This window comes from Phacochoerus africanus, chromosome 3 (genome assembly GCF_016906955.1).
Source record: "Phacochoerus africanus isolate WHEZ1 chromosome 3, ROS_Pafr_v1, whole genome shotgun sequence".
Classification (NCBI taxonomy): Eukaryota; Metazoa; Chordata; class Mammalia; order Artiodactyla; family Suidae; genus Phacochoerus; species Phacochoerus africanus.
In genome coordinates, this window is record NC_062546.1 from 80,111,292 (window position 1) to 80,124,137 (window position 12,846).

General features: G+C 43.8%; 2 protein-coding genes across 2 annotated transcripts; both read left to right on the plus strand.

Moving 5' to 3' along the window:
* The first annotated feature begins 1,397 nt into the window (after positions 1–1,397).
* LOC125122979 (uncharacterized) lies at positions 1,398–2,676 on the plus strand. Its single transcript, XM_047772026.1, has one exon. The coding sequence runs from the start codon at positions 2,269–2,271 to the stop codon at positions 2,674–2,676; it is 408 nt and encodes a 135-aa protein (XP_047627982.1). The 5' UTR covers positions 1,398–2,268.
* Positions 2,593–6,306, plus strand: CXCR4 (C-X-C motif chemokine receptor 4). The gene is made up of 2 exons (XM_047772025.1): positions 2,593–2,732; positions 4,734–6,306. Exons 1-2 carry the CDS (start codon positions 2,718–2,720, stop codon positions 5,778–5,780), a joined length of 1,062 nt encoding a protein of 353 aa, XP_047627981.1. The 5' UTR covers positions 2,593–2,717; the 3' UTR covers positions 5,781–6,306.
* The last annotated feature ends 6,540 nt before the right edge of the window (positions 6,307–12,846 follow it).

Consider the following 12,846-nt stretch of genomic DNA (forward strand, 5'->3'; position numbering starts at 1 on the left):
ACACCACAGCTCACAGAAAAACTGGGTCCTTTAACCCACTGAGCGAGGCCAGGGATTGAACCCGCATCCTCATGGATCCTAGTTGGGTTTGTTACCACTGAGCCATGAAAGGAACTCCTGAATCCTGCTTTTTGCACCTATTGTTTCATAAGCATGCTCCAGTCATTAAAAATTCTTCAAAAACATCATTTGCAATGGCCATAAGGAATTCCACATATGGATGTACCAACATTTTCTCAACTATTCCACTAATTTCTCAGCTATTCCTGGACACTTAGGGCTATTTAGACATTTCGCTATTATAAATAATGACTCCATGAACACCTCCGTGGTAAAAATCCTATTTCCTTAGAATAAATTTCTATAGGTGAAATCACTGTTCTAAGGTTCCTGCTGAATACAAAGTGTTTTCTACAAAGGATGTCCCAACCCACATTCCCACCAGCCACAAACGAGAGACAGCTGGTCTCATCAAATCCTGAGACCCAGTATTATCTTTGGAAAGAAAATGTTCAGCCTAATTTGATAGTCTTAGAATAGCATTTCATTGTTCTCTTAACTGTCTTCTTCCTTTCAGATATACCTAAAAGGATCTAAAGGAATCCTCAGATAAAGAAAAGGAACTTTTCTTTTGTCTGCAAACAATCAACAAATATTTATTGTGCAAGCCATTTTACTCTGAATTTATCCTCTCTCCCCTTTTGGGGTGGTTTTGGGAGATTCCACTTTTCAGGTTTTAGCTGCTATGAAGATAAGCGTTTTAAGGTACATTGCAGCTGACATGCTGGGTTAAAGCATACTGATTCTGCCACTACCAAACTTCATGAAAAGTCGAGGAACCTGTCTGAAGTTCCAGCCCTTCGGCAGATAGAATGCCTGTCCTACACTGTTTATGAAATTGTGAAGATCCTAAAATTTTATCAATGATTTAATGAGTATAAGTGCTTTTAAAACTTTTTTTTTAATTCTACATAAGCCAATACTATGATTTTATCTAGTCATTATTGTGTCCTAAATTGACATTTTCTGAGAGGGTTCCCCTCCTGACTCCAAGATCAGCTCTCAGTAGCTGAGGACCTTTACCCATAAATAAGGGGTCCAGACAAAAGAGAAAAATTATTCTCTGTAGAGAAATTGTTCCCAGCTTACTAATCACTGTCTCTGAAACACCTCTCGATTGAAAGGTTTTATCTGGAAGAAAAGGCAGTCTGTGCTTAGGATCCAGTCTGGGCAAGCCCTCTTCCTGGGACCATCCCAGGGTGGGAGGCGTCTGGGGTCCGAATTGCAATGCAACCACCCTTCAGCCGGCTGAGGCTCACACTTCAGTCCCCCGCGGTCGCACTATTTCTTGACCCCGCCCCTCACTCGGTCCCCGGCCCCACCCAGGCTCCGCGCCGGCGGGAAGTGGTGCGAGACTGGAAAGCACTGTCTGGGCTCTCACTGCAAACCCCAGGCGGTCTGGGACATCTTTAAAAGTCCAGCTTACACCCCTAGTCCCGCTCGCCCAGTTCTTCAACTTAATTTCTTACCGGTGCCAACTATTATCTCCCTCATTGGGTCGGACGGCAGATGTGGGGTCCGGTAGATATGGATTCAGGTCGGGTATGGAATTCCCGGCCAACCCTGGCATTTCATCTCTGCAGATCTGCTCCGTTTCCTTCGCATGGGGGCCTTGTCCTCGGCTTCACCGCTGCATCCCCACTGCCTAGAATAGTGTGAGGCATGCAGTCAGCCCTCACTAAATATCTCTTGACTGAGTGCATGTTGGTAATGATAATAACCACCGGGTGTTGTGAGAATGAATGAGTGATTCTGTGCAAGCGCCTTGTGATTTGTTATAAAAGTATTATTCGCTATTTCCCTTGTAACAAAGCGTATATTCTTCTTCCTTTTTTTCTTTTTTTCTTTTTTTTTTTTTTTAAGAAGGTACTATTCACGAATTGATTACCCGGGAATACACTTCTACTTCTCTATCACAGTCCTCCTCCAGAATACCAAATCATCCTACCTTCTTCTAAAAGTGTTGTCTACACCTGACCCTGATACTATTACTGTAGCTGTGCATATCTAGTTATATACAGTTGTGCTCTAAAGAAAAAAATCAATTGCATCTGCTGAAAGAACTGGGAATGGAGTCAGATATTGGATCCAGTGCCAGTATTGCCGCCTACTGGTTGGGTGACTCTGGCAAGTCACTTCCCGCCTCTGTGCCTCAGTGTCTCCACCTGTAGCCTTCCGAGGACTAGAATACTATCTTCGTGAGCAAGGATGGACGCGCCACACAAGGACGCGTCTGTCGCCCGCGCTTTCGACCTCCCTCCAGGCGCATCCCGCTTTTACAAGTTGGGGCACGCTTCTGGGATGCCCGCCCCAGCCGGAGATTCACGAGGTGATGGTGAGCCAGAGCTTACAGCAGCCGCTGCTGGGTCTCCCAGGCTTGTCCCACCCGGGCCGCCTAGGTGCATACCCCCTTGCCCCTCCCTCGCACCCTCCTCCCCCCTGCCCCTGTGTACCCTTCTCCGGCTCCACCCCGCCTTTCTCCCCGCCCCGCCCTCCCGCCCACCGCTCGGCGCATGCGCCGCCCACAAAACGTGTTTTTATAAAAGTCCAGCTTTGGCCAGAAACTTCAGTCTGTTGGCTGCGGCAGCAGGTAGCAAAGTGACCCTGAGGACTTGAGTGCTCCGGTAGCCCCCGCGGCTGGAGAGTGAGCAGTTACCATGGACGGGTTCCGTGTAAGTCCAGTTTCAACCTGCTTTTTCTTAAACATACAAACACTTGAACTTAGAGTGCAACCCCTCTCCAAACGGGCAGAAGCGACCCGAGTATTGGAGGTGCCCGTGCCCGGGAGGAGGGTCATGGAAAGGAGTTTTACTGCGCCTGGCTGTGGGAGGGGGTGGGGTGGGTATTGGAATCTTTTTCTCTTGGATTAGAGGAGAAAAGATTGGAACGACCGTTTGGGTGGTTGCATGTATCTCCCGCTTGAGTTCCGCGGCGCGCGCCGGGCTTGCACACTGTTTGCAAACATAAGAACATTTTGTGCACAAGTGCAGAGAAGACACTCGCGCTGCCCGGGGACTCAGACCATGGGTCCCTTCCTCAGGAGAGCGGGGATTTCTTTGGAGCGAATTACATTATCTGAATTTGAAGGTGGAGGGCGGCGCGTCCGGGCTAAGTTCCCAGAGGGAGCCGGCGCCCCTGGTTACCTTAAGGCAAAGGCTCCTGGGGACCCCTCTTGGCGTTGGGCGCGTGTTCGCTAAATTCTGCTGTCGGCGGAGCTGTGCCAGTGCCCAAGCACTGAGTAGAAGGCGGGAAAGGCGAGAGGACTCCGCGCGTTGGCCGCAGCAGGGTGGCCCGGAGCAGCGCGTGCGCCTTGGGATTGACGGCGTCGCAAGCACAGTGGGCCCCGGGGTTCTGGAGTTTGGGGTTGTGCAGAAGTTGAGGTAGTTTATAGTCGAGGCAGCGGTCACAGTGCAGCAGCGCCCCTAGGAGTGCGGGGCGGGGGCTGGGAGGGCACCTGCGCTGCCGGTAGTTGTGGCGTAGACAAGGCAGGTGCAAGTGGGAAGACCGTTTGGCTCTCACAGAGACGAGCTGCACCAATTAACCGTCGGTGGTTTCCTGGAGCCTTTTGAAAAGCGAGACTTTTCGTTTCCCCCAGCGGCGCGCGATTCAAAGGCTCCCGCGGCGGAGCCGCCCAATCTCTCGGCGGCACCCGGCGTGCTGCAGGCCAAACCGCTGGAGCCGCAGACCGCCAGCGGTGGGTATCGTGGAGGTCCAGAGCTGGACCATCTGGTCTCCAGCGCGCCCTCCGCCTGGAGGCTTCCAGCTGCAGACTTCCCACTCCATTAACTGGATCATTGACAGGGTGGGAAGAGCCCCGGGAGAGTGAGGAAATGAAACTTGGGGCGAGGACCACGGGTGCAGACCCCGTGACTTTCTCCTCCCATTAAAATGCTGTGCTCCCTAACGTCCCAAACGCGCCAAGCGATAAACAAGGGTTTGGCCAAGAGACCCACGCCCCTGAGTAGCGCCGGCCGTAGTGGGGATTACCCACTTCTGACACCCCTGCCCCCAAGCACCAAAGCCGATCGCTTAAGATCGCAGTGTTTTCCTTCCCCACTACGGGTTACTTGAAGTACAGAAGGGTTTGTGTTTAGAGAGTGGTGGAGAAAACAAAGCTTTGTGTTTTAGAATAAGAATCTTTGCCCCCGCCCAGTCCCAAGAGCTTCTTCCTCCCCTCTTCCCTATCCTGATGAAACTCTTAGAGAAGTTAATCCCATCTCCTTAGAACACAAGATTCTACCCAACTCCCACCCACTCGCCCCCACCACCACGCCACCTAGGAGTGGCCTCTTTGTGCTTTGTTTTGGTTTTTTCCTCCCAAGGTTTTTTTCTTCCTTCTAGTGGGCGGAGCAGAAGAGAGCAAAGATGGGACTTTGAAACCCTCAGAATTTCAGCACCCTTTTGTTTAAACAAAGAACTTTGTAATTGCTTTTACTAAAGAGGGATATAATGAAGCGACTCTGGGAGAAGATGGGAGGAGAGATGTAGGAGACCAGAAAAATTCCCTTGTGCCCTTACCCCTGTACTTTAGTAGGAGCAGAATTTCTTGAAGAAGGCTGGGCTGAGTTGCTTTTTATAAATTGGCTTTTTAAAATACCAGAAACATTGTGTTGAACTTGGAGAATGCCTGCTGAACTTGAAAGTGAATGTCCATTCCCTTGCCTCTTTTTCAGATATTCACTTCAGATAATTACACAGAAGATGACTTGGGCTCAGGTGACTATGACTCCATAAAGGAACCCTGTTTCCGGGAGGAAAATGCCCACTTCAACCGTATCTTTCTGCCCACTGTCTACTCCATCATCTTCTTAACTGGCATAGTGGGTAATGGATTGGTCATCCTGGTCATGGGTTACCAAAAGAAACTGAGAAGCATGACGGACAAGTACAGACTGCACCTGTCTGTGGCAGACCTTCTCTTTGTCCTCACACTTCCCTTCTGGGCAGTTGATGCCGTGGCAAACTGGTACTTTGGGAAGTTTCTGTGCAAGGCAGTCCATGTCATCTATACTGTCAATCTCTACAGCAGTGTGCTCATCCTGGCCTTCATCAGTCTGGACCGGTACCTGGCTATCGTCCACGCCACCAACAGTCAGAGGCCAAGGAAGCTATTGGCTGAAAAAGTGGTCTATGTCGGCGTCTGGATACCTGCCCTCCTGTTGACTATTCCTGATTTCATCTTTGCGAACGTCAGGGAGGGGGATGGGAGGTACATCTGTGACCGCTTCTACCCCAATGACCTGTGGTTAGTGGTGTTCCAGTTTCAGCACATCATGGTTGGCCTTATCCTGCCGGGTATTGTCATCCTATCTTGCTATTGCATCATCATCTCCAAGCTGTCCCACTCCAAGGGCTATCAGAAGCGCAAAGCTCTCAAAACCACCGTTATCCTCATCCTGGCTTTCTTCGCCTGCTGGCTGCCATACTACATCGGGATCAGCATCGACTCCTTCATCCTCCTGGAAATCATCCAGCAAGGGTGTGAGTTTGAGAGCACTGTGCACAAGTGGATTTCCATCACTGAGGCCCTTGCCTTTTTCCACTGTTGCCTGAATCCTATCCTCTATGCTTTCCTTGGAGCCAAATTTAAAACCTCTGCCCAGCACGCACTCACCTCTGTGAGCAGAGGGTCCAGCCTAAAGATCCTCTCCAAGGGAAAGCGGGGTGGACATTCTTCTGTTTCAACCGAGTCAGAGTCTTCGAGTTTTCACTCCAGCTAACACTGATGTAAAAGACTTATATACATGAAAGAACTTTTTTTTTAAGTTACACATTTTTTCAGCTATAAAAGACTGACCAATTCTGTACAGTTTTTATTGACTGTTGGATTTTTTTTTCTCATGTTCCTTTAGTTTTTATGAGGTTTAATTGACTTATTTATATATTTTTTTGTTTTGTGTTGATACGTGTCTAGGCAGGACTTGGTGGCCAAGTTGTTAGTTGCTGATTTGTAGAACTGTAGAAAAGGGAACTGAACATTCTAGCGTGTGTAGTGAATCACTTAAGCTAGAAACGATCCTCAGCTGTTTGTGCATAAATAATCTCTCCATTCCGATGGAACATTTTTTTTCCTGTCCTTAAATTGTTTGGTTGCACTAGGTGATTTTGCTGTAGAAGGTGTAACATAACCAAAGCCTGAAGTGGTATAGAAATGCTGGTTTTTCAGTTTTCAGAAATGTGTTGATTTCAGCACCTGCATTGTACAGTCTTGTATTCAGTTGTTAATAAAAGTACATGATAAACTGATTTAATGTTATGTTCTGATTTCTACTGACATTCCTTTGGCTGGCAGAAGTCAACAATAACAGTAATAGATGCATGTATGGCATGTCAGATCTTGTCCTAGGTATTTTACTTAAACCTTATCACAATTCTATGATAGGCTCTGGTTCTATTATTACTAACATTTTGTGGAGTAGGAAACCAAAGTACAGAAAGCCAAAGTGACTTGTTCAAAAAGAAGTAAGAAAGCACAACCCAATATTTCAAACCAGGTAATGGGATTCAATATCTGAAGCCCTAACCACTCTTCTTTTTTTTTTTTTATTCTTTTAGGGCTGCACCTGCAGCATATGGAGGTTCCCAGGCTAGGGGTTCAATAGGAGCTGTAGCTACTGGCCTATGCCAGAGCCACAGCAATGCTGGATTCAAGCCTCATCTGCAACCTACACCACACTTGTGGCAATGCCAGATCCTTAACCCACTGACCAAGGCCAGGGATCGAACACACATCCTCATGGATGCTAGTTGGGTTGGTTAACCACTAAGCCACAACTGGAACTCCTGAAGCCCTAACCACTCTTAACTCATGGAAGTTTAGAAATAGCCAGACAGTACCTATTCCCATGATAGATAATCTTCTTGAAGGATAAGTATGCGTAAAGAAGAAAAGGTGTGCAACCCCATGCTTCAGATTTTACCACTGCCATCCTCTGTGTACTCCCAAAAGTCTGTGCCAACCAGGCATTGTTGACGCTTCTCATCTAATCCTCTCCATCTAGATGTTGTCACTCCCTTTTCACTGGCAAGAGCACTGAGATTCAGAGACTCACCATACCTTGCACCTTTAAGGGGACATGACAGGAACTGACTCCATTCATCCCCCCAGCCCTTGCTCTTAGCCATTACCCACTATTGTCCCCCAGAACACCTGGTCATAAGTCAACTGAACTGTTATTGAAAATAAAGCCAAAAGTGAATGTTTTCCTCATAAAATTAACCATGCCAAAAATACCCCTCTTACAATATCTCCTATGCAAATCTCAACACTTACTCTTAATCAATTGCAACATGTAGCACCTAAGGGTTCAGCCAAGCAGATAAAAGTTAAATTGGTGCTTTCAGAGCTCAGAAGAAAGGTCCAGTGAAGCAAGCTCCCCCTTGCCCACATTTTGCACAAGATTTTGGAGTCTTATGTAACATCACCCATAGCTATTTACACTACCATTGTGCAAGCCTCAGGTTCTTGAGTAAATTTCAGCTCTGGTCTCCATTTAAAGACAATTTCTAAGCTAGAGTATAGCCATACCTATCTCACTCAGTGACACAAACATAGCACTCCAGGCATGTACTCAAAAGATAATAACCAGGATATAATTAAGGCAATATTTGGTCTACTTTTCATAATTGTTTCTGGCACAGAAAATACATTTTGGAGGAAAAAAATGCAATGTCTTATCTTTCTGAGGCAAATCACATTTGTTGAAGGCAAATTATAGATCCTGTGAAGGGAAATAACTGAATTACTGAAAATAGAATCCAATTTGGCTGTACATTTTTGCTGCAGTCTATGGAGCTGGGATAATTCAAAGTGGTATTCCTATGCCACTTGAGAACACAATTAGATTTTTTACATAGGAAATTATCTTGAGGTTTCTTGGTTTTCCCGGGGAAGCCTAATTGGATCACCCTGCATTTAAGCATAGTTTTGCATGTTCTCTCTCAAAGGCTTAGTCTTAAAGCCGTGACCATTGTAAAAGACTTCACTTGAACTTTCTCTATAAATATTTATTCTTGAGGAGACAATAGAAGAAATCCTTGGAAGGAATTCTTTTTCTTTCTCATCTTGGCTTGAAACCTTGTCACCCCAGATTCCTCGCCTCTGCCCTGGAGTCACAACAAAAGGAACAGAGCTGAAACAAAATTCCCACTGTCACCAGTCTTAATGGATATTTCATTCTCCCTTGGAACAAAGGTGGGATATCTCTTTTTCAAAAAGAAAAAAAGCTTTGGCTCTTTCCCTGCCCTGAAAGCCCCCACCCCCATCATTCTCTGCCCCCGACCCTGCCATGTTCCAAGTGGCTCCTGTGTCATGGTTTGTCTGACAATGCTGGGAAACCCAGTCTGCTGGCCAGCACTTGCATGAAGTAGTCGATTGTTCCCTTTCCTCATCCCTTATGAATGGGGCCCTTGAAGGTCAGTAATGTAGATCCAATTGTATAATGGAAGCTAAAATATTTAAATTGTATGCATGCTGCCAATAATGGCATAAATACGACATCTGAGTTATTAACAACATTAAGCCTGTAACTGGGGAGGAGAGTGGATGTTTTTATCTTGCAGACCCTCTGTTTTCCTAAAATGCCACTTGGCAATTCACCTCCTCCTACCGTGGGCTTTTCAGCTTCCTTTTGAGGTTACGACTATATTAAGGTAATAATTCTGGTTATGCCTATATTAAAGTAATAACTCTTTTAAGAGGATAACCTACAGGCTTTATTTTAATAATTCAACTAAGTGTCTGTGACAAGCTTACTGTTAGTAAATAAAGGCACCACCAACAGTATTGAGTTGTCATTATTCTTACTTAGGAGGGGCAATGAGAGCTGAAGACAAGATTCACATTACCTTAGAAAATAATCTAAGTGGCCCCAACACTTGGAAATGTGGCGCTACAGCCTGGCCTCATAGTGGCATGGTAGGGATTTACCCCACCCACTTCAAGGAGGTCTCCACTTGGCTGCCAGTGTAGCTTAGCCAGTCAATGCTGGAGAGATCCCAAAGTTAGCCAGAGAAATGGCCTAAAGGAATGTTGGAGCCTCATGGACCCATAAAGCAGTGGAGGCAAATCCTTTCAAAGCATTGATTCTCAACTGGGGTGATTTTTGCCCCCCTAGGGAACATTTAGTAAGGTCTGGAAACATGTGGGGTTATCACACTGGGGCTGGGTGGGTGTGTGGGTAGGAGGGTAGGTGAGGTGCTACCGGCATTGTTGCTTAGAGGCCAGGGATGCTGCTAAATATCCTAAAATGTACCGGACAGGCCCCTACAACAATTATCCAGCCTAAAGTGTCCATAGTGCTCAAGACTGAGAACACTTTTTTTAAGGTGAGGGCCATAGGATGATAATAATTTTCAAAACAAGAATACATCCAACCATGAAGTTACAATTGAACAATGTCCCAAGGTCTCCCTTTAGCCTCCTTTACACAGTCTCAATTCAATGCACTTTTACTCCTACCTTAACTCATAGGATTCCCTTCCACCCTATTTCAATGTTATTTGCCATAATGAACACATCTTTCTGCTTGTTTTTGTCATGTCATGCTAGGAGAACATCCCACACTGGGAAATACATGCTACAGGGTGACTGCTGAGCATTCTCTAGTTTCCCCCCAATATCTGTCACTCTAAAGACCATGATGTTTACTCATTTAATCCTCACCACAGCCTGTGACTCAATTGGGAACATTTCCTATTTTTTGTCCTTTATTTGAAAAATAAACAAGGAGTGATGAGGTACCAGCCCATTGTTCCATTGTCTGCAACTGATTTGTATTAATTTAAATCAACCTTGGTATGTCCCACAACTAAAATATTCTAAAACCTTCTGAAAATCCTTCTTTTGGCTGAAAATGCAAACTGCTTGCAGGCCAAGGTAAAGGATCCATGATGTTAAGAAAGCAACAAAAGAGGAAAGGAATATTTCAAAATCAAACAAATAAAGGTGCTCAACCAAACCATACCAGGTGCTGGGTGTTTATCTGGCAGAGCCAGTCCACGATTAAGTTAATTTACATATTACAGTTCAATTAACTAGAACCCAACTCATCAACAATGTTAATTAAAAGGAATTACTTCCTCATATGTGACTCTGTCAGAAGGAAAGTAATACTTATTGAGAGCTCACTGGGAGATCCCATTGTGGCTCAGCAGGTTAAAAAGCTGAGTAGTATCCATGAGGATGCAGGTTCGATCCCAGGCCAGCAGCTGCAGCTCTGATTCTATCGCTAACCTGAATACTTCCATATGCCACAGGTGTGGCCCTGAAAAACAAACAAACAAACAAAAAAAAGGAGCTCACTAAATTCCAGGCACTCTCATACATGCGACCCCCACATGAGCCCTATCAGTTAGATGATGTTACTGTCTCCATTTTCAAGTGAGGAGACAAAGAAGTCATACTACAAATAAAGGGGTTATGCTCTTCTTTCAATGTACATTATAAATGCCATTAAAACAGAAGCACCAAGTTCTGGGGCATGTCCTTAAGCTCTCAGTATATTCAGTCCAAACATCTCTATCTTTTCTAGATTGAGTCCTATTTGATAACAAAAACAGTTACCATTCACCTTGAGGGTTTCCTACATGCCAAGATATATTGATCACCTAATCTCACAGCAGTCCTATACATGCAGGTATTATTATTTGCCTGTTTTATAGACAGAAAAACTGAGGCAAAATTAACCCATTGTCACTTATTTAATGAGTGGTAAATCTTTGACACCAGGCAGTTTAACACCAGAGTGTGCCCTTCTAAGCACTAGATAACTTTATATTTTCTAAGATGTTAGCTAAGACAATAACCAGGAGATCAAAAAAATCCTCCATGCCCTCCAATACTCTTTAGGGTTCAATACTGGACACTTACCCAATTGTACTTTTTAAAAGAACATAGAAGATAGTGACATTTGAAAGATTTTTACCATTAGTCTTTGAAATAAAATGGGTTTCAGTGCAGGACACAGTACATATATTTTGAAGATAAAATAATTTCTGAATGAGTAAATGAATGAATACCCATAAATTTGTATTCTTGAGAGCACACTAAGCTTTCTGATTAATATTTGTGTGTGACTTGATGTCCTTCCTTTATTCTTTCAGCCATTTTTTTTTTATTGAAGTATAGTTGATTTATAATATTGTGTTAGTTTTAGGTATACAGAAAAGTGATTCAATTATATTTCTTCAGATTATTTTCCTTTGTAGGTTATTATAATATATTAAATACAGTTCCCTGTGTTTTATAGTAAATCCTTTTTGCTTATCTATTTTATGTATAGTAGTGTGTATCTATTAATCCCATACTCCTAATTTATCCCTTTCACCCAGTTTTCCATGTCTATGAGTCTGTTTCTCTTTCGTATGTAGATTCACTTGTATTATTTTTTAGATTCCACATATAAGTGATGTGTGATATTTGTCTTTGTCTGGCTTACTTCACTTACTATGATCATCTCTAGATTCATCCATGTTGCCTCAAACGGCAATATTTCATTCTCTTTTGTTTTTTATCAGCCATTCTTTTATTGAAGCATTTATTGAGCAAAAACCCAGGCCATGCAGGTATGAATGTTGCTCATGGTATCGTGGAAGATGTAATCCTTTGGTGTTCTAGACATGCTGGAAAGTTAGCTAAAGGACTCTCAGATTTTCCATCTGCCTTACATCTTAAGAAATCAAAGTTTCCACCTTCCCACTCAGTTTTTCTAGTATTTAATGCAAGCCCTCCACCCAAATCTTGCTCCCCATTTAGGGGAGAGCAGATCCCTGCCCACCTCACACACTGGGTGAGAGGCTCCCAATTCTGGTCTTCCTATTCACCAGCCCGAGGGAATAGGGAATGTGAATATCTATTCACATCACCCCTGGGATTGAAGAAGGAAATCACAACCACCATTTGGGACCACATTTCTCCTCTTTGGGCAAGCCTACTCAGTGTCTGTCAGTCCAAAATGAGCTTTTCTATCTCAATTCTTAGCTCACTTTATGAGTCTAGCCTATAAGCTGGCACACATAAAAGGCTTTTGCAAAGTTAAAAGCAGTTACTGTGTGTCATTACCATTACTCTTTTTTTTTGCTTTTAAACAAATTTTGCTTCCCAACTAGTTTACTATCTTTAAATTCAGAGATATTTGCAGGCTAACACAGTTAATTAACAGATTTGATTTGATTTGATTTGATGAAAAATTAATCAGATTCCATAAAGTTGTATCAATGTTGGCTAAAATTATATAAGGTTATAGCTCAGTTAGGTAGTGCTAACCGGCTGATATTTCTGAAGCCAGGACTAAGGGTGAGTCCCACTGGGGCCATCTTTAAAGTGATATTACACATGGATATAAGTTCTATGAATACAAAGACTAGTTTATCTTGTTTATAGCTGTATTTCCAGTGTCTAGAACAGGGGCCGAAAACTTCCTCTGTAAAGGGCTAAATAGCAAATATTTTAGGCTTAGCAGGCCATGCAATTTCTGTCACAACTACTCAACTCTGAATGAATGAGGTTGTCTATGTTCCAACAAAATTTTATTTTTGGACATTGACATTTGAATTTCATGTAATTTTCATATATCACAAATATTCTTCTTTTAATTTTTTTTTCAACCGTTTTTTTAAAACATAAAACCCATTCTCTTCTCCCAGGCTATGAAAAAGAGGGGCAGGTCAAATCAGATCTGCAAGCTGTAGTTTGCTGACCCCTGACTAAACAATGCTTAAAATATAGTCGAAATTTAATAAACATGATGAATATGTAAAACTTTCAATATGAGAAAGTTTACTCCT

What these genes read in the sequence shown, in the direction of transcription:
- LOC125122979 (XM_047772026.1), top strand. Translation starts at nt 2,269, where the DNA reads ATGGACGCGCCACACAAGGACGCGTCTGTCGCCCGCGCTTTCGACCTC.